Below are 18,405 nucleotides of genomic sequence, written 5' to 3' on the forward strand. Positions count from 1 at the left end.
TGTGCGAGTGGGAGGCTAAGCTCTTGCAGGGGGCAATTAAATAAATATTAATCATTTCCCCCAACTGGAGTGTAGGCTCTTAGCAATTTTTTGATGATAGGTGCCCTTTAAGTACATTTACTGTAATGTTTATATAAGCATTTATGTCCCCCTTAAATTATGTTTATGTAAAACAAACAAAAAAAACAAATTGCCTTGTGGTTTTATATTAGGTGATTTATATTGCAACTGTTTGTGTCAATTCCCTGTAGCCCTGACCTAGTGCAAAGGTTCCTAACCTGAATGGGCTGTGAGCCCATTCTCTCAGGATCCCATTTAATGTATTTTTTCCTTCACTAGACATTAGATTAATAAGAAGGCAATATGGAGTTAATACACTTAGGTCCCTGAGTACCAGATTAACTTTGGTTCAATTATGAGTGTTTTAGTAATTCTGCTATATGGCCCCTAGGTGGCAGAACAAAGCCGTGTCTTACATTTAAAATCCAGGAAGGCTTGGTGAACTAATATTGTCCACATATATATATATATATATATATATATATATATATATATATATATATTGTGGCTGTGGGATAGCAGGTATAGTGGGGAGAGATGGTGCCTATAGTAGCAGTGGGGGGATAATAGCCTCTGGGAAGGGACTGGGGCTGTGGGATAGCAGGTATAGTAGGGAGAGATGGTGCCTATAGTAGCAGTGGGATAATAGCCTCTGGGAAGGGACTGGGGCTGTGGGATAGCAGGTATAGTAGGGAGAGATGGTGCCTATAGTAGCAGTGGGGGGATAATAGCCTCTGGGAAGGGACTGGGGCTGTGGGATAGCAGGTATAGTAGGGAGAGATGGTGCCTATAGTAGCAGTGGGGGGATAATAGCCTCTGGGAAGGGACTGGGGCTGTGGGATAGCAGGTATAGTAGGGAGAGATGGTGCCTATAGTAGCAGTGGGATAATAGCCTCTGGGAAGGGACTGGGGCTGTGGGATAGCAGGTATAATAGAGAGAGATGGTGCCTATAGTAGCAGTGGGGGGATAATAGCCTCTGGGAAGGGACTGGGGCTGTGGGATAGCAGGTATAGTAGGGAGAGATGGTGCCTATAGTAGCAGTGGGGGGATAATAGCCTCTGGGAAGGGACTGGGACTGTGGGATAGTAGGGAGAGATGGTGCCTATAGTAGCAGTGGGGGGATCATAGCCTCTGGGAAGGGACTGTGGCTGTGGGATAGCAGGTATAGTAGGGAGAGATGGTGCCTATAGTAGCAGTGGGGGGATAATAGCCTCTGGGAAGGGACTGGGGCTGTGGGATAGCAGGTATAGTAGGGAGAGATGGTGCCTATAGTAGCAGCAGACCCAACCACTATTTAAAGACAGTCCTGGTCAAAATACCTAGTGTGCCAAAAATGCAGAAGTGCTGCTGACACAGAGGAACAACCTGTGCAGTTGTGTTTTTCAGGTATTAGTATTATTTCTCAATATTGATATATAAAACCTGTACGAACTATACTTCTAAAATTATTTTTAAGCGGGTTTAGAATAGAATGGAAATTGAGATATGATGAGATCAGATGAGCTGGTGCGATTACTTACCAGTGTATCTAGAAGTTATACTTGGTAGATTTTTCATGTTTGAGCAGAAAAGAGTATTGTAAGAGTTTGTCAGGCTGCTGTTGCACGGAGCACGCTCTGCACATTGCTGCCTATTGTGATTCCTTTCACCATAGAAACATTAGAACGTTCTGACAGCAGAAGGCTTTTTATTCCCGCAGATTGCAGCATATGGCTCCTCCGACCTTGAAGCCAAGGGCTTTCTACGAAAAAAGATTCCAGCGATTAACCAAACGAGCCGCTGCCAGCCAGGAATGCTGTTTACCTTTTAACCAAGGACGTATACATTTAGACCGTGTTCAAAAATAAAAAATGAAAAAATAAAAATGAAAAATGATTGGTGAACTTTGTATAAAATACTTACGAAAAAAGCTTTAGCTCCTAGTTGTTGCTCTGTGCTGCAACCAAATACAACTGCAAAAATCCAAAAAGTAGGATAAAAGCTTCAGCAGATTTACTGCAAACCATTTATTGTGGGTAAGGGTATTGACCCGAAACATGTTGTGTTACCACTACCCACAATAAATGGTTTGCAGTACATTTAGACCGTGTGTTGTTCACACTATAAATGTTATGTACATGTGTGCACCTAGGGACCTTACTCACATATTAAAGTAACCATTTCAACAGAAGCATGTGTTTATTTGCCCACAGGGCACTCTGGCAGAGCGGGTACGGGCAGGAGGCGCTGGGATTCCCGCGTTTTTTACACCTACTGGCTATGGAACATTAATCCAAGAAGGCGGAGCTCCAATTAAATATAATAAAGATGGCACAATTGCAATAGCCAGCCAGCCGAAAGAGGTGAGCAATGTTCTATTCTGGTTCTGGGACCCTTGTAGCAAATCCAGCTTGCAAGGCTGCACAGGGTTTATATGAAATGAGTTTGCAATTAGTGCAGCCCATAATTTTACAATTGTCAGAAGTGTCCCTGGTTTTTCATATGATCTGGTAAAATGATTTACATGGTCACTGTTTATTGAAAACATAAAGTGAAAAACTTGAAATATTCCAGTTGCAGAGCTTTCCCTTTCTGCTTTAATAGGGTTTCTAATCCTGCGGGCTTTTGCTTTAGTGATTTGTGGGTTAACCTGCTCCTGACCCTATCCTGGTCCCTCCCAACCCACGCCCTACCTGACCTGTCATTTTACCTCTATTTAAAGACCCACACACGACCCACCCCATCTCTGGTGGCGCACATCCATAAATAGGGAGGCAGAAACCGGACATAGTAAGAATTCAGGTGGGGAGGGCGGAAGGAAGACCTTGGGCCGAACCCACCCTCCTCCAGCAAATCTTATGTGGATGTTGGCCCAAAACCATCGGCAAGTTTTGGCCTGACCCACCCATCACTATTTTGCTCATCCTAGAGATCTACATGCCATGGAGAAATTGGATATGTTGGATTTTTGTGTTTAATGCATTGTTTTTCTTTCAAAGGTCAAAGAATTTAATGGGCGCCATTTTGTTATGGAACCATCAATCACAGGAGATTATGCTCTAGTGAAGGCCTGGAAAGCAGATCGTGCCGGCAATGTCGTGTTTAGGTTTGGCACCTTTCTAGCTTTTGTATTACAGTTTGTCTCTTTTTCTCTTCATATTTCTGTGGGCTTGATGTGATGGAGGGAGAATCCAAAGAATTAGAAAAAGTGGGGAGCAGTTGGAGTCAGCCTTTGATTGACAGGTCTAATTAATCCTTTGGGGGCAGTTCTCTTTGCCTAGAATATGTATTAGCGCTCACTCCTTCAAAATAACCTGAAATCCTGTTTTGCTACATGCAGGATTTGTGCCGGAGTCAAGTTATTGTGTTTGCTTTGGAGTTGAGTGAGTTTTTATACATCTGCTAGGAAAGTGACTCCACCCCTCCCCCCCCAAAGATGTATTAGACCTACCTGTCAATCAAAATTTGTCCCAGACATCTGCATGATAAGGTTGCTGAGAGGGAGATAATGAAGAGTAACTTAATTATTTTAGAAATTGTTCAAACATTTTTCATTGATTATATTTAGAAAGTCTCTTATTTCCATGAAAGGTTGTATTACATTTGAATTTTTGCAATAGTTCCCCTTTATGAAAAGCAATAACAAGTCACAATAACTGTAAAATAGTTAATTGGTTGCCTTGTGCAGTGACAGCCTAGGTAGGAAGTAGAATAAAAAAATGGAATAAATGATGTCCAACTGGAAAGGGACTAAAAATAGGCCAGTCTAATAACAAAGCTCAGCTTCCGACTTTAATTGAAATGTAAACCCACTAAACAAAATTCATGTAAAATTGCTCAGTGCGCTCTGATAAGCCCTTCAGTTTACATAAATATTATATTTCTAGTTTTCAAGATATTAGCACCTTTTTCATATAATTCAATTATACACTAGCCACCTGCTGGTCGGAATTAATTTGGTAAGGAAAGAAGAGTGCTGAAACATTTTCAAGAAAAAACTCAAGAAAGTCCAGTTGTTTTAGACTTAATTCTACTAGATACTGTATATCATGACCTGGGCGAATAAGAATCTTCATAGACAAGCATGAAAAAAGTTCCTAGTGGCTGACCAGTAAGGGATGTGATTGGTTATTTGTAGCCCTTATGTGGACTGGCAGCCTACAGGAGACTCTGTTTGGCAGTACACATGGTCTTTATGTCTCCAAAACTTGACTCCAAGTCAGAAGTTCAAAAATGGCACCTACTTTGAGGCCACTGAAAGCAGCACCCAAGGGGCTGGGGAGCAACATGTTGCCCCAGAGCCACTGGTTGGGGCTCACTGTTTTAAGGGTTTACATCTCCTTTAAAAGTTACAGGTAAAGGCACACAAAAATGTAGACAGAAAGAGGAGCTGGCGGGGCATAAAGAAAACAGTGATACCTGAAGCAGAACATAAGCTAGACTTGTATGAGCATGGTGCCACCAGGGGGGTACAAAGGGTACTGCAGGTATGGAAAGAGGCAGGACCTGTGGGAAGTGGGTGGGGTTTGGGTGGACCCTGGGTGGCATTTTGCTATAATGGTCCATTGTATTTGTGGATTAGGGTGTGCCTATGTGTAAGCAACATTAGGAAGAGCCCTGCTATCGTATTCGTATGGCATGACTATGAGAGAATAGCTTCTTATGTGCATGACCATTTCTACATGTTGTCAGTTGTACATGTGATGGAGCTGCCATATTGATTACTGCCACAGAGAGAGTCCTCATCGTCATGACAATGGAGGGTATATGGCGACTTCCACATGCTCTTGTATATGCAAAAAAGGAGCGTTCTGTGCCCACCAAAGCCTGCTCATTACAAGAAGAGATAAAGCACATATATATTTGGAGCTATTATCGGTAGGAGAAAGCTAATTGAGTAGAGTAAGATATACTCCATCTTCCTGCCGCACAGAGCAAAACACTTAACATTTCATTAATCCTTTTTTTTTTGTTCCTGTCAACTCTGTGCCGACGAGCGCGAGAACTTGGTGCCACCCTCCCAACTGTCTTGTGAAAGTTCAGTTGGCTCCAACATTCTGTAGTTACCAGGGCAACCCAGGACAGATTCCGCTAGCACAAACTGCTCGGATTTGGACGTGCTGCAGAGAACATACATTGATCTCAATGGCAGCCAAGTTATTAAAAGAAAGTAAAGGTGGTTTAGATGTTGGGTGGGCCACGGGGATGTCCCCAGGGTATTGACCTATAGTTCTGATAAGCCGCAGATCAATGCATTTTTATTAAAGGAAATATGTCACCTTTATTTAAATGGATCATAAGCTTAGAAGAGCGAAAGCAAAGAAAGGCACTTAATCCTGGAAATTATCAAAAAAAGATTAAATTAATTTAATTAGTCTAGAATGTACTTTCTGCCACGTTACATCCTTTTTGAGTCATTATCTATGCAGCCAGGAAACTGTGTCCCATTGCTATGCATGGAGTATTTCATTACCTGCTGAGTAAGCAGCGCCCCCTGCTGGCTGGTAAGGCTGTTTTAACACTTTGGAAAGCTATGGGCAGAGAGAAGAAAGGTTGAGGCAGACTGCTAGTGAACAATGGAATTTTACCCTAGGCTGAAACTGCATGCAGAGCCACTAAGATTTTTATAGAAGCAAAGGCAAAGCAACCAGGGGAAATCATTACGCTTGGCTGTGAGGCCAAATAGGAGCTTTAACATGACAAACTCTAGTGCTTGTGTAGCCCACTTTTTAAATGTTTCAGTGCTGCTCCCTGCTGTTTTACTTTACTTGGCGCTACAGGAGTCCTGAGCCCCCGCTTACTATGGGGGTTAACAGGGATTCCTCCCTTTAATGGCGTGCCTCCACCCAGGGATGGTCTTGTGGAACTATAATCCACCCCCTGGGAAATTAACAGGATGCTATGCCCCTCTTGGGACCCACGTACACCAGGTGTAATGTACCCCACCCTGGGGTTATTCCTTACCAGCTTGGTAGTGGTCCTCTGGGCTTGATAGGTATCACAACACAGTAGTATAAATGAATCAAGTGCAATGGTTTATTGGACAGAAACCTCTCCAGGAGTGGCACATATCATTTTATTACATGCAGGGCATATCTCCTTACTTCTCATTGAGACCCTTTTTCTTTTGGATCACTTACGGTACTCACGCCACGTGCTCCCTTCTAGGTGATCTCCCCAGTACTCACGCCAGGAGGCACCCCCTCTTGGAGCCCTCCCCGGTACTCACGCTAGAAGCCTCACCACAGGGACTCACACCGGTACTCTCGCCTAAGCACCCTCAAAGCCGGGCTCCTGGACTAGCGGTGACCTTGTCCACCTATTCTAGCCACTTGTGGCCCTGCACTCCAGCAGATGTAACGCTGGGGGATCTTAATCCCACTACCACTCCTGGAGGGGCCATGTCTGCCCATTCTAACCTCTTATGTTCTACATATCACTCCTAGAGCAATCTTATTACCAAACTTCTATCTATTAACCGTGCCAGGAAGTGCACACTACTTGCACAGTCCCTGGACTAAAATTTCTGCCAGCACATGGCTGCAATCCCTTATATGGGCCTATGCACCACCCTGTGGCCATAACCCGAACTACAGGTATACTCCCTGTTAACTATTGATAACCCAGTCATCCCAGTGTCCCTGTCCTAGGGGTGTCTGTCCTAAGGGCCCATTTTTGGTAAACCCCTACACTTGTTTAATTAATTGTAAAATTGTATCACTCCTGTTCCTATTGAATACATTAACTGTGGCAAACAGAGGTAACTGGGCTAGAGACTAGCAGCACCCCAAATATATTAGGGGACAGAAGGCAAATGTGAGAAAAGGGTGTGGCTATGAGTGTGTGCCAGATACTTCAGTACAGCTACTTTATTTGTACAATATGGATTTTCACTGCTCTCTGAATATATTTTCAAAACTCTTTTTTCAATTTTTTTTTTTAAAAACAGAAAAACTGCAAGAAACTTCAACCAGCCAATGTGCAAAGCAGCCAAAGTAACTGTGGTCGAGGTATGTCATTATTTTGTCTCATATTACCCATCCTTTTCTACTTTTTTGACCATATTTGCCTTATTTTACTCAGTCAGTGGCCTTGTTCGGCCACTGCTCATAACAGGGTCCTATACAGACCCACTGGGTAGAGGGTCATTAACAGCCCAATGTAGTCCTCCCTGATTAAATTCTCAGACCGATTTTTGACAGATATATGGACTATCCTTGGCTAGATATTGGTCAAGCAGTCAGTCTGATGTGCCCCAGTCTGTAAATGGGAGGTAATGAACATTACTGAACTAATCACTGAAAAAGAGATTGTGGTATTTTTCTGCATTTATTCTTTGTGTTTTTCTTTTATATGGGGAGATGCATGCTTATTAATATGAAGCTTTAGTACCCCTAGTAAAGCTGGCCATACACGTGGCGATCTCACGATGTTTCGTACGACCGTCGGTCGCACGAAACATCGTCAGATCCGCCACACACCATTCAGGGCTGAATCGGCAGGTAAGGAGGTAGAAACAATAGGATTTCTACCTCCTTCTGCCGATTCAGCTCTGAAGGGAGAATTTTGGTCAGGTGCCTTCTATGGCGCCCGATCAAAATTTTCTAACCTGGCCGATCGGCGAGTCGACCGATATCAGCAGCTTCCTGCGATATCGGTCGGCTCGCTGACATGCCATACACGCACCGATTATCGTACGAAACGAGGTTTCGTACGATAATATCGGTGCGTGTATGGCCACCTTAAGATTGGTTACACAAGCCTTTGTTCTCCATAGATCTCTTCTCATTGAATGGGCAGAACTGCTCTTGCTTCAGTATGTAGCTGGCTGTGCAAAAGGTCACTGCCATTTATTTCCTTAAAGGGTATGTCCACCCGAATACTGTTTTTGTATAATGAAAGAAAATGTAATTTTGAACAGCTTTCCAGTATACATTAAAGGACAAGGAAAGGTGTCAGTATGTTAGGAACACCCTCAATGAAGCTGATCGCTAGCTTTTTTTTTTTTTTTTTCCTGGGTCAGTGCTACTTTTAGGAATAAAACTGGACTGACTGCACCTTCATCTTTTTTTATTCCCAGGCTCTACGTGCAGTAGAGTTGACAGGTTGACATACATGGACATATTTAAGCTTCCCATTCGGCAACTTATCTGCCTGTGTATGGTGATCCCTGATGGGCTACCCAACCAATATCTGGCCTAAAATTGGCCAGATGTCTATCAAGAAGGCTTGATTTTCCTGTCGTATCGGGGGCCGCATCCGTTTATTGATGTGGTCCTTGCTCCAAACGGGTCATTTTCCCGGCGAGCTTGCCAAATGAGAGGATCTTATAGTGTATGGCAACCTTTTTTTTTTAGTGTCAGTACTAGGAATGTTATGGGAGATGGCTATTTGTATTTTAAACATTTCTGGATAAAAGGGTTTCTTGATAATAGGTGTGTGTATTGCTTATGCCCAGTCCCTGCTCTAATTAATCAGTACAGGTATGGGATCCTTTATCCAGAAACTCATGATGGGGTCATTTTCCATAGACTCCATTTTAATCAAATATTTCTAATTTTTGAAAATGATTTCCAATTTCTCTGTAACTATAAAACAGTAACTTGTACTTGATAACTAGGTTGCATGAATCTATACTGGTGAAAAAACAATCCTATTGGGTTAATTTAAGGTTTAGATTAAATTTTAAGGTGTGGAGATCTAAATTACGGAAAACCAGGTCCTGAGCATTCTGGATAACTGGTCCCATATCTGTACAAATATATAGATACATAATATTGTTTGCAATGCTTTCATTAGAATGTACCTACAGCCCCCTGCTTGAACAAAGCCAGAATGATACAGTTTAATTTCTTTCCCAGAAGCACAGTGCAAAGGAAATTACCCAGCAGACACCATGTTTCACACCTACTGAGCTATAGGTGGTGGGGAGAGGGTAAAGGGGACATGTTTTGTTGTCTCAAGGAGAATGGAAAGAGTCATTACTATGCTCTTGAACCAAGAGTTCACTGTTTAGCAAGGATTAGGAATCATAGCTATTACTGGTTATTCCTTTGCATAAAGAACAGTATATATTAGTTAGTGGGTCGTGTCTTTTGTCTCAGTTCTAATAAAGTCTGGCTTAGGAAATTCAAAGTGTATTAAGTTTAACAAATGTATTCAGTGTAACAGTTTGCACCGTAAAGTAGACCTGCGCTTCCCATGGTCAATGGTCCTGTGGCCTAGAAGATAGAGTTCTTTTTGTTTCCTGTGGTCAGTAGCCCTATTCCACATAATTTAGAAATTCCTGTATTCAATGGGCAGCAGTTCCATGCAACATCATTTAGAGATCTCTATATTCAAAGGCCAGACATCCCACACTATACAGAATAAAGTCTCAGTAGGCCGTTCATTTACTAAGTCTTTCTGGCATGGCCCTCACGTTGAGTCTAGGAGATTTGGGTACAGAGTATTTTATCTGAATGTGCACTGGTACCCAGCTCCCTAGAGCCTTGCTTAACAGAAGAAAAAGGCACATGGAACCACAAGCTAAAGTTCCCTTTTCTCTCTCTGCAAAGGCTTCAACACCCAAGAAGAGCTTGAATTCCTAAACGCCAGCAGTAATATAGAGAAAGGACCTTTAACCTGTAGCACTCCCAGCACAGCCCACACCTTGTGGCTTTTTACAGGGTCGGGGAGTACTGCTTTATACACATGGTGGGTCTCTAGCATAGAGAATACCCTGCACCATAGTCTAGCTAATAAGGGGGCATCCTTTCACTCTGCAATGGACAGCCAAGCAGTATAGCAGCAGAAGCCGAGGTTTTTATGACTTAACATGCTTCTAGATAACAAGGTTACAATGATAAGAGCAAGGTTTCACTCGAATGAGAGCAATGAGAGCAATTTAATGCAATTAATGTAGATTAAAGGAGCAGTGATAATGTGTAATTGTAGACATGGAGGAGCACAGGTACAGTGCATCAGATCAATTAAATTATTAGCAGTGAGATAAGCCAGCAATATGGTACAGAAAGCAGGCATTTTAGCATCCACTGAATGTCCCACCAAGGTTTTAGCGTGTTCATATGTAGTGTCGGTCACTTTAAGATCCATAGTTTCAGCTGCACATTTTTCTGAATCAGAAGCATTGGACTCGGGTGTGCGGGGCCCACCGGGGCTGCAACCCCAGGGGCCCCCACGGTGCGTACCTTATACTTAAACTTTGCCGCGATCGAGGGAGGGAGGACATCAGGGTTGTGCTGCCACGGTGGCCCGCCGGCCCACTCTGACCCTGTGTCATAGACCTTTTAAAATTTAAAGTGGTGCAGTAACAAATAATGCCTTCCATATGACTAACCTGGGGTTTAGGGACCCTTCTGTACCACCAGCTAATGGCACAGATAACATGCACCCTGGCACCCGCTGTAAAAGTTACACATGATAAAAGATAATGTCCGTTACAGACCTAGAAGTTGTCGTTTTCAAAAACACATCCCCAAATTCAATTAAGGTGCGCCTAATTAGCTCGCAAGAAGACCCAGATAATGATTTGCTTATCGGTGCCTCTGATGTGAAGCCTGGGAGAAGTGAAACACAAACAGAGAATGTTCCAGCTCATAAAATACGTTATATAAAGAACATGGCATTAAACTCATGGTTGCCTAGGAACTGGGCTGAAATCTACATCTGTGTGTTCCATTATCTTTGTGTAATGAACCCAATAATGCCTTATCCTAAATTCATTTGTGTTCTAATCCCAGGCAGAAGTGTGTGTGTGTTGTCATACAATTAGTTGCTATCAGGGGGTTGCAGGTAGGTTTAATCACCAGGTTCAGCGCTGGTCGGCTTCATGGCACAGTTCAGCCAGAGGGCTGCGACACACACAAGACACTGCAGGAGTGGCGATGGCTCAGTCAACTCTGCATTTAGAATGAGGAGGGAAAGGGAAAGTAAAACCAGCGGTTTCAGATATAAACTGAATGTTAGACCATGCTCCTTGTAGTGTAGTATATCTAATACCAGTTATATAATGGAGCTTCATTTCTAACTCTAAGGGTGAAGACAGACAGAGCTACTAGTAGCAGATACTTGTCACAGCTACAAAAATAGACAATGCTGATCATTTACTGATAATTGTCTCTACCAGTGTCGGACTGGCCCACAGGGATACCTGGAAAACTCCCGGTGGGCCCAGGTGTCAGTGGGCCCTCCTGCTTCTAGCTATTTGGCCTAATTCATGGTCATTCCTATTTCTCTATGGGAACAAATCAACTGAATATAAAGAAGAATAGATTAAAAAGAATAGAAAAAAACTAGGAAAATATTGAGGTTAAGTGAGAAGTGGATGAAAAATAGTTTGGAGAATGGGCCCATGTTCTAAGGTTTTCTGGTGGGCCCCTGTCATCCCAGTTCAACACTGGTCCCAATGCGTGTTTTAGCAGAGGCAATTCTCAATATTGTCTATGGAAGAGTATTTTCTTGAGTTTAGTAGCCGTCAAAAAGTAGCTGCTACTAGTAGCTCAGTGCGTCTTCACCCTGAAGGCTACTGTGCGGGGTCACGATGAGCTTGTGACCCACTTGGCCTATAGAATTACATCTATGTAAAAGGCTCACATCTTAAAGAAACACATAGAATAAGTTAAATCCCCCTACTCTTGTTGGCATTAATGAAAAATACATGGTGCTAATTTCACTTTAAAATAGCCCCTTTATTGGAGCTTACTAAAGATCTGCTACGGTCCCTGTCCGTGTTTCAAATGAGGATGGGCCAGTCCTAAAGGTCCCTGCCACCAACACAGTAGGAGGGGAATAGCCAATCGCAGCCTTGTATTCGCACAAGCAAAGACAGGCGTTCGTTCCCTATCAGCTTCTTATTGGTTCCTATCTTACACCAGACAGCAGGAAGTGGAACAGATGGGTGGGACCAGCAAGGTATTTTTTTTGCAGAATTTATTAATAAATGAGCCCAAAGCACTACTTTTAAAAAATATTTCAGACAATATAATGCTCTGGCACATTCTTGTTTTCCATACAATCTGTCTCTTTTAATTCAGAGGACTGAGAAACATGGGGTACATTTACATATAGGGAAACATTCTTCATGAAGAAGATGTCTCAAAACTGTGTCATTCTTTCCTCCTAGGAAAATGTGTTAAATGTATATTGCTGCCTACACTATATTAAAGTCTTTGATGGCTGCAAGTGCCTCTCTTGAAGTTGTATGTGTTTATATGGTTAAACTTCAGTTCTCCCAAGAAACAGGTTACTAAATATAGGGCTCATAAATCACTGTATAAGCAAATGGCTTGCACCAAGCCTCACAAAGACTTAATCACTCCCAGTGCTAAACAACAAAGTCAAGTCACGTTTCAGATTATGTGCTCCTTGTCTTTTAATATCAAACAGGCTTCAGGTCCACTTAAAGCAGCTTTCTATTTTTTTCAATAGAGAGCAGACTAAGAATTTGGCGGCCATTGTGTAAAGTGGATTTATTAACTATAGCATATGTATGTGTGTAGGGGAACTCAACAGCCTCTTTAATGCATTGTCTGGCTGTGACCTTTGGGATTTCATAAAACTTCTGCGATCCTGCAGATACGGTTATATAAATAGCCCCATAAGTGGTTTCTTTATCAGCCACCCCTTGGGTGTATATTGTCAGTTGCCTCTTAATAGAGCTGGGCGGTATGACCAAAAATTTATATCACGGTATTTTTCAAAATTATATCGGTATCACGGTATTTGACGGTATATAAATAAAAAATAAATAATAAATATTGGTGGCCCCCCACCACCCCCACCCCCCCAACAACCCCAACAACAACCCCAGCCCCCCCCAACAACCCCAACACCAACCCCAGCCCCCCCAACCCCAGCCACAACCCCCCCAGCCAGCCCCCCCAACCCCAGTCACAACCCCCCCAGCCCCCCCAACACCAACCCCAGCCACAGCCACAACCCCCCAGCAGAACTTACCCAACTTGTGGTTGCTCCAGCGATGCGTCCTAGCGACGTCGCGTGCGCGCTGACGTCACATGCGCGCCGACGTCACGTACGCACGGGCGCAACCCGGATGTGATTGGAGAAAAACAGCAGGAGGCGCGCATACCGGTATAGCGGTATGTTTAAAACTCATACCGTTTTTTTTTAAACCGGTATACTGCCCAGCACTACCTCTTAATGGAAAGTCTGTTGTGTTGCAACACAGGCCTTCTCTAACGACTTCTCTTTGTTAGGTCTTTTGTGTTGTGTTATGTATCTGGTCTTGCCTATATGATAAGTATAATACAGGGGCTTGACAGGCCTGAATTTGTGGGCAGGCCACAAATGCCCAGCCCTAGGGCGGCGAAGATCTGGGGGCAGCATACCACCCACTGGCCACATCTGAACTGGGACCTTGGTGGGAGATTTTGACAGCGGTTTGAATCTCCTATCTGCCAAGTCCTAAGTTTTGGCAATAGGAGGAACAGCTGCTGATTTGCCTTGTTCAAGTTCCTGCTGATGGAGAGTGACTTTACATCAGTAGTTGTCAAATTATTGAGTTTAAGCCCTATTTGAAGGTCCAACCTTTGACCAGGGCCCACCTTTACTTATGAAATGAGTACAGATATAGGAAGGTATTTGTATATTAGTCATTCTGTCGTAGTTTCAACAAAATCTGGGACAGTAAATAAATATATATATATATATATATATATATATATATGCAGCCCAAATCTTATCCTAAGATACCTTCATGCTGGGATTCAGGCATTTCATAGTCACTCTGCCCTGTTTCACCATAACTGGTCTTTAGTCTGAGTCCCCCCTGCCTCTAGTCCAAGCCACCACCAGGTGGGCCGGCCCCACAGTTTGTAAACCACTGATCTTAAGCTGGCCATACACGTGAAGATTTGCTTGTTTGGAGAGGTTGCAAAATGATCTTTCCCTGATATGCCCACCTCAAGGTGCACTGTGATGCAGCCATTGCTTCTTTGGATTAGATTGGGAAGACGATTGCATCTGCATTAGTTGGTACCTGCAATTTTCAGATGACCCTGGTTGGCTTCTCAAGAAACAATTGCCAGCTTGTGTGTTAGTGTACATGGGATATAGGAATTAGGAGTGTAAGCTCCACTGGGACAGGAAGTAGTGCAATTGATTTACTTCTTTGTACTAAACTACAATATCAGTCTAAATAATAACCACTTGAACTAACATCAGCTCCATTCGTGCAGGTCGAGGAAATTGTCGAAACAGGAACATTTGCCCCAGAAGACGTCCACATTCCCAGCATCTACGTAGACCGTGTTATCAAGGGTGACGGCTATCAGAAGAAAATTGAGGTACTGCTAATATATTGGCATTGCAGGTACACATGCATGATATAGCTGCTCCGTGTAAACAGAACACGTGATGTGCTACAGTGAAAGAGAAAATAACAATTACACAATGACTCCCGCCTGAGTCCTGTATGAATGGAACCCTGGGTCACTGCCAGACCTAGCTGGAACCGCAGACTTTATATTGCATTTCTTTCTCCTGCTATTGTGCAGAACAGATCTCACTAATTAGCTCTCATCACGCCAGCTTGTCTACATGGACTTTGTTTTTCAGAATCCTTTGATAGGAGATTATTATTAACACGTTACGCCTGACTGTCCAACCCCAGAATGTCTCTGAATTCCCCAATTTCTCCATCTCTTTAATTATTCTTGATTAGGTCTGATTTTGTTTTTTTTTATCTTCTGAAGTTCTTATTATGATCTGATGTTTTAATTGAACAAAGACCCAAAAATAGCAGAGAAGAGGTTGCTCTTGTCAGAGCTGTTTATAAATGTAGCAAGAGGTCATATTCAGTCTGAAATGTAGGCTGCTCTCCTCATTCCAGAGCTTGATATGAAGACAAGTACATTAAATTAAATAAATCTAAACATAAATCACAATAATATATATATATTTTTCATATTCTGATATATAAGCGGAAAACTCATTTCTCTTTTGATAACATTCTAACTAGGGATGCACTGAATCCCAGATTTGGTTCGGATTTGGGCCGAATCCAGCCTTTTTTCAAAGTTTGGGCAAATCCTTGCCCTGCTAATTAGGATTCGGATTTGGTTCGCTATTCGGCCGAATCCGTCGGGGGGGGGTTCGCCCGAACCCAAAAAAGTGGGTTCGATGGATCCCTAATTCTAACGCTGATTAGTCAAAGACTCGCTGCCCAAGCTCTCTGTGGGGTCAGCAAAGTATCGGTAATCAGCGCACAGCCTTTCCAGACTCAGTGCATCAACCCCTGTGAAATGGATACGCATTTCACATATAGCAACTTCTAAATGCAAACAGGGGGAACACTGACAGCTTTATTAATGTTCTGTATGCTACATGTTCTGGGCCCCTCTAGTGCCCTTTAACACATTTAATAAAGGGGACCAGAGGGGCTCAAAACATGTCATGCTGTGTGAGGGCTCCCCCTGTCTGCTGGTATGTTTGCTTCAGGAACACTACTATAGTTTATATAAATAAGCTGCTGTGTAGCCATGGGGGCAGCCATTCAAGTTGAAATAGGGTTAAATGGCACAAGTTACACAGCAGATAATGGATAAGCTCTGTAAAACACCATTGTATTATATGGAGCTTATCTATTATCTGCTATGTAACCTGTGCCTTTTTTCCAGCATGAATGGCTGCCCCCGGGGCTACACAGCAGTTTTGTTTATATAAACTATAGTAGGGTTTCTGATGCAAACACACAACTTTTACCACTGCAGGGCAACAGTACATTATATTTTACTTTCATTTTTTGGTGTTACTGTTCCTTTAATTTAGAACCTGCAGAAGTGTAGATGTGCATACTTTTTTCAATTCCTTAAATTACAGAGATTTTAGAAAAAAAAATTTTTTTTTGTTTTTTGACAGAGACTAACACTACGAAAGTCAGAGAATTCCAAACCCAAGCCCAAAAAAGATTCCGATATTGTAAGAGAGAGAATTATTCGTCGGGCAGCTCTAGAGTTCCAAGACGGCATGTATGGTATCCTTTATCAGTAGAGGAGTCAGCTTGGGCATCATATTAACCCTTGAGTGAAAAGAAGCTTTTCCTTTTGGCGGAGGGTTGCTCAAATACAGACATTTTTTAATTGGCAATCCAATCTTGAATACAGAGGTTTAACATTTTTTTTTCTATCACCTGTCCCTTTTAAATAACACAGATTTTCTTAATTTGTTTTAGTTAATTTCTAGATAGATAGATATCTACACAAACTGATATCAATTTTTACATTTATTTTTTTTCTATTGTCTAACGTCTTCAGTGTGCATCGTTGCACCGTTAATTTAATGCCCTGTAGCCCAGCGATCTAGGTTAGGGTGACATCACCACTCACTTCCATCCACTCCTTTACCCCCTAAGTCTTCAGCTTCCAGTATCTGCTCGCCCACTCCACATGGCCCGTCTCTTTGCCTGATACAGTTAAACCAGCTGCAAGTTTGTACTAATTTGAATGGTTGAGCTATTTTCACTGACCTTACCCCACCCTTTCTGTAGAAACTGTGCAGTTTGTTGTAAGCTCCCTATCTACCTTTGAACATACAAACCTCTCCCTTCTATAAGCAGCAGCCTTATTATCAGGGGCTTCTTGCTGGACTGGTAAATACTTTTATCAGCTCCTCTGAGGTTCTGTGGGATCAGGAAGTGACTGAAAGTATAAAAGTTAAACTGGCTTCATATTTTTGTTTAGTGCCAAAAAGAAAAAACAGAAACAATAGATACAGGTATGGGACCTGTTATCCAGAATGCTTGGGACCTGGGGTTTTCCGGATAAGGGATCTTTCCGTAATCTGGATCTTCATAACTTAAATCTGCTAAAAATAATTTAAATATTGAATAAACCCAATAGGATTGTTTGGCCTCCAATAAGGGGTAATTATATCTTAGTTGGGATCAAGTACAGGTACTGTTTTATTATTACAGAGAAAAGGGAATCATTTAAGCATTAAATAAACCCAATAGGGCTGTTCTGCCCCCAATAAGGGGTAATTATATCTTAGTTGGGATCAAGTACAGGTACTGTTTTATTATTACAGAGAAAAGGGAATCATTTAACCATGAAATAAACCCAATAGGATTGTTTTGCCTCCAATAAGGGGTAATTATATCTTAGTTGGGATCAAGTACAGATACTGTTTTATTATTACAGAGAAAAGGGAATCATTTAACCATGAAATAAACCCAATAGGATTGTTTTGCCTCCAATAAGGGGTAATTATATCTTAGTTGGGATCAAGTACAGATACTGTTTTATTATTACAGAGAAAAGGGAATCATTTAACCATGAAATAAACCCAATAGGATTGTTTTGCCTCCAATAAGGGGTAATTATATCTTAGTTGGGATCAAGTACAGGTACTGTTTTATTATTACAGAGAAAATGGAAATCATTTTTAAACATGAGAAATATTTACTTATAATGAAGTCTATGGGAGATGGTCTTTCCGTAATTGGGAGCTTTCTGGATAACGGGTTTCCAGATAAGGGATCCCATACTTGTATCACTTATTTAAAACAATACGCAAAAAGTATGGTCAGCAGGTGCCCTATTTATTCAGCTCATGTGTGTATACTGTTTCTTCAATGGGGTAATGTTCTCCTGTGTTCAACAGAGGGCCAATAATGGCTTGTGCCCAGCAAACCCAAACAAAATTGCATATAAATACACATCTGAAATTCTGCAAAGTCGACCAAATTTATACAAACTGCACATATCTAAGCTGCTAAATGCCTACGTTTCATTGACACCTGTTGCATGGCTGGCTACCATATGCTTGGTCCCCCCACCTCTCTCCTTTAGATAAAGGGCCAGGGCACATGGAGAATTTGGTCCACTTATTTCACTCTGCATTTTTTCTGCAGGCTAAGAGAAGTGAATCTACTTCTTTTTGCAGCTTTGTGTACCTGCACTGACAAGTACAAATGCTCCATGTGTCCAGGCCCTTACACAAGGTGTTTGGTATGGAGGGGTTGGCACCTTGGTGTGGAGGGGTCAGCACCTTTCAAATTAAGGGGGGTTCCCTAAGCCTTCCCCCCTGTTCTCCTGCTAATTTGGCTGGCTACTATGAAACTCAAATGAAATGTAACAGTAGTCAACTGTCTTCAGCCTGCTTTGTCTAAATCCCTGCACATGCAGTTGGGACTAAAACACTGTTATGTGTTATGTAGTTGTATGTAAGCTGTGGGAAAATTATTCCAATTTCTAACATCAGTGTTTTAGTCCCAACTCCCCTACCAGGATTTCAAATGATGCAGAAGTAGAACTGTTTTGAAGCTGGATTCCAGCATAAAAAAGTATTCATATTTTTTTTAAGGAAAAGATTACCGTGATGCCCCAAAATGTTACTTGTAGCGG

At 42.2% G+C, this 18,405-nt stretch overlaps 1 protein-coding gene across 1 annotated transcript in view; it reads left to right on the forward strand.

Moving 5' to 3' along the window:
- The window catches only part of oxct1 (3-oxoacid CoA-transferase 1), a 59,923-nt gene that overhangs the window by 11,992 nt on the left and 29,526 nt on the right, over nt 1-18,405 (forward strand). Inside the window, exons 5-9 of the mRNA NM_001007926.1 lie at nt 2,254-2,403; nt 3,040-3,146; nt 6,990-7,050; nt 14,239-14,346; nt 15,920-16,034. Of these exons, the coding sequence (NP_001007927.1) occupies nt 2,254-2,403; nt 3,040-3,146; nt 6,990-7,050; nt 14,239-14,346; nt 15,920-16,034 (541 nt within the window). The remainder of the gene's footprint in view (nt 1-2,253; nt 2,404-3,039; nt 3,147-6,989; nt 7,051-14,238; nt 14,347-15,919; nt 16,035-18,405) is intronic.

This window comes from Xenopus tropicalis, chromosome 1 (assembly GCF_000004195.4).
Source record: "Xenopus tropicalis strain Nigerian chromosome 1, UCB_Xtro_10.0, whole genome shotgun sequence".
NCBI lineage: Eukaryota > Metazoa > Chordata > Amphibia > Anura > Pipidae > Xenopus > Xenopus tropicalis.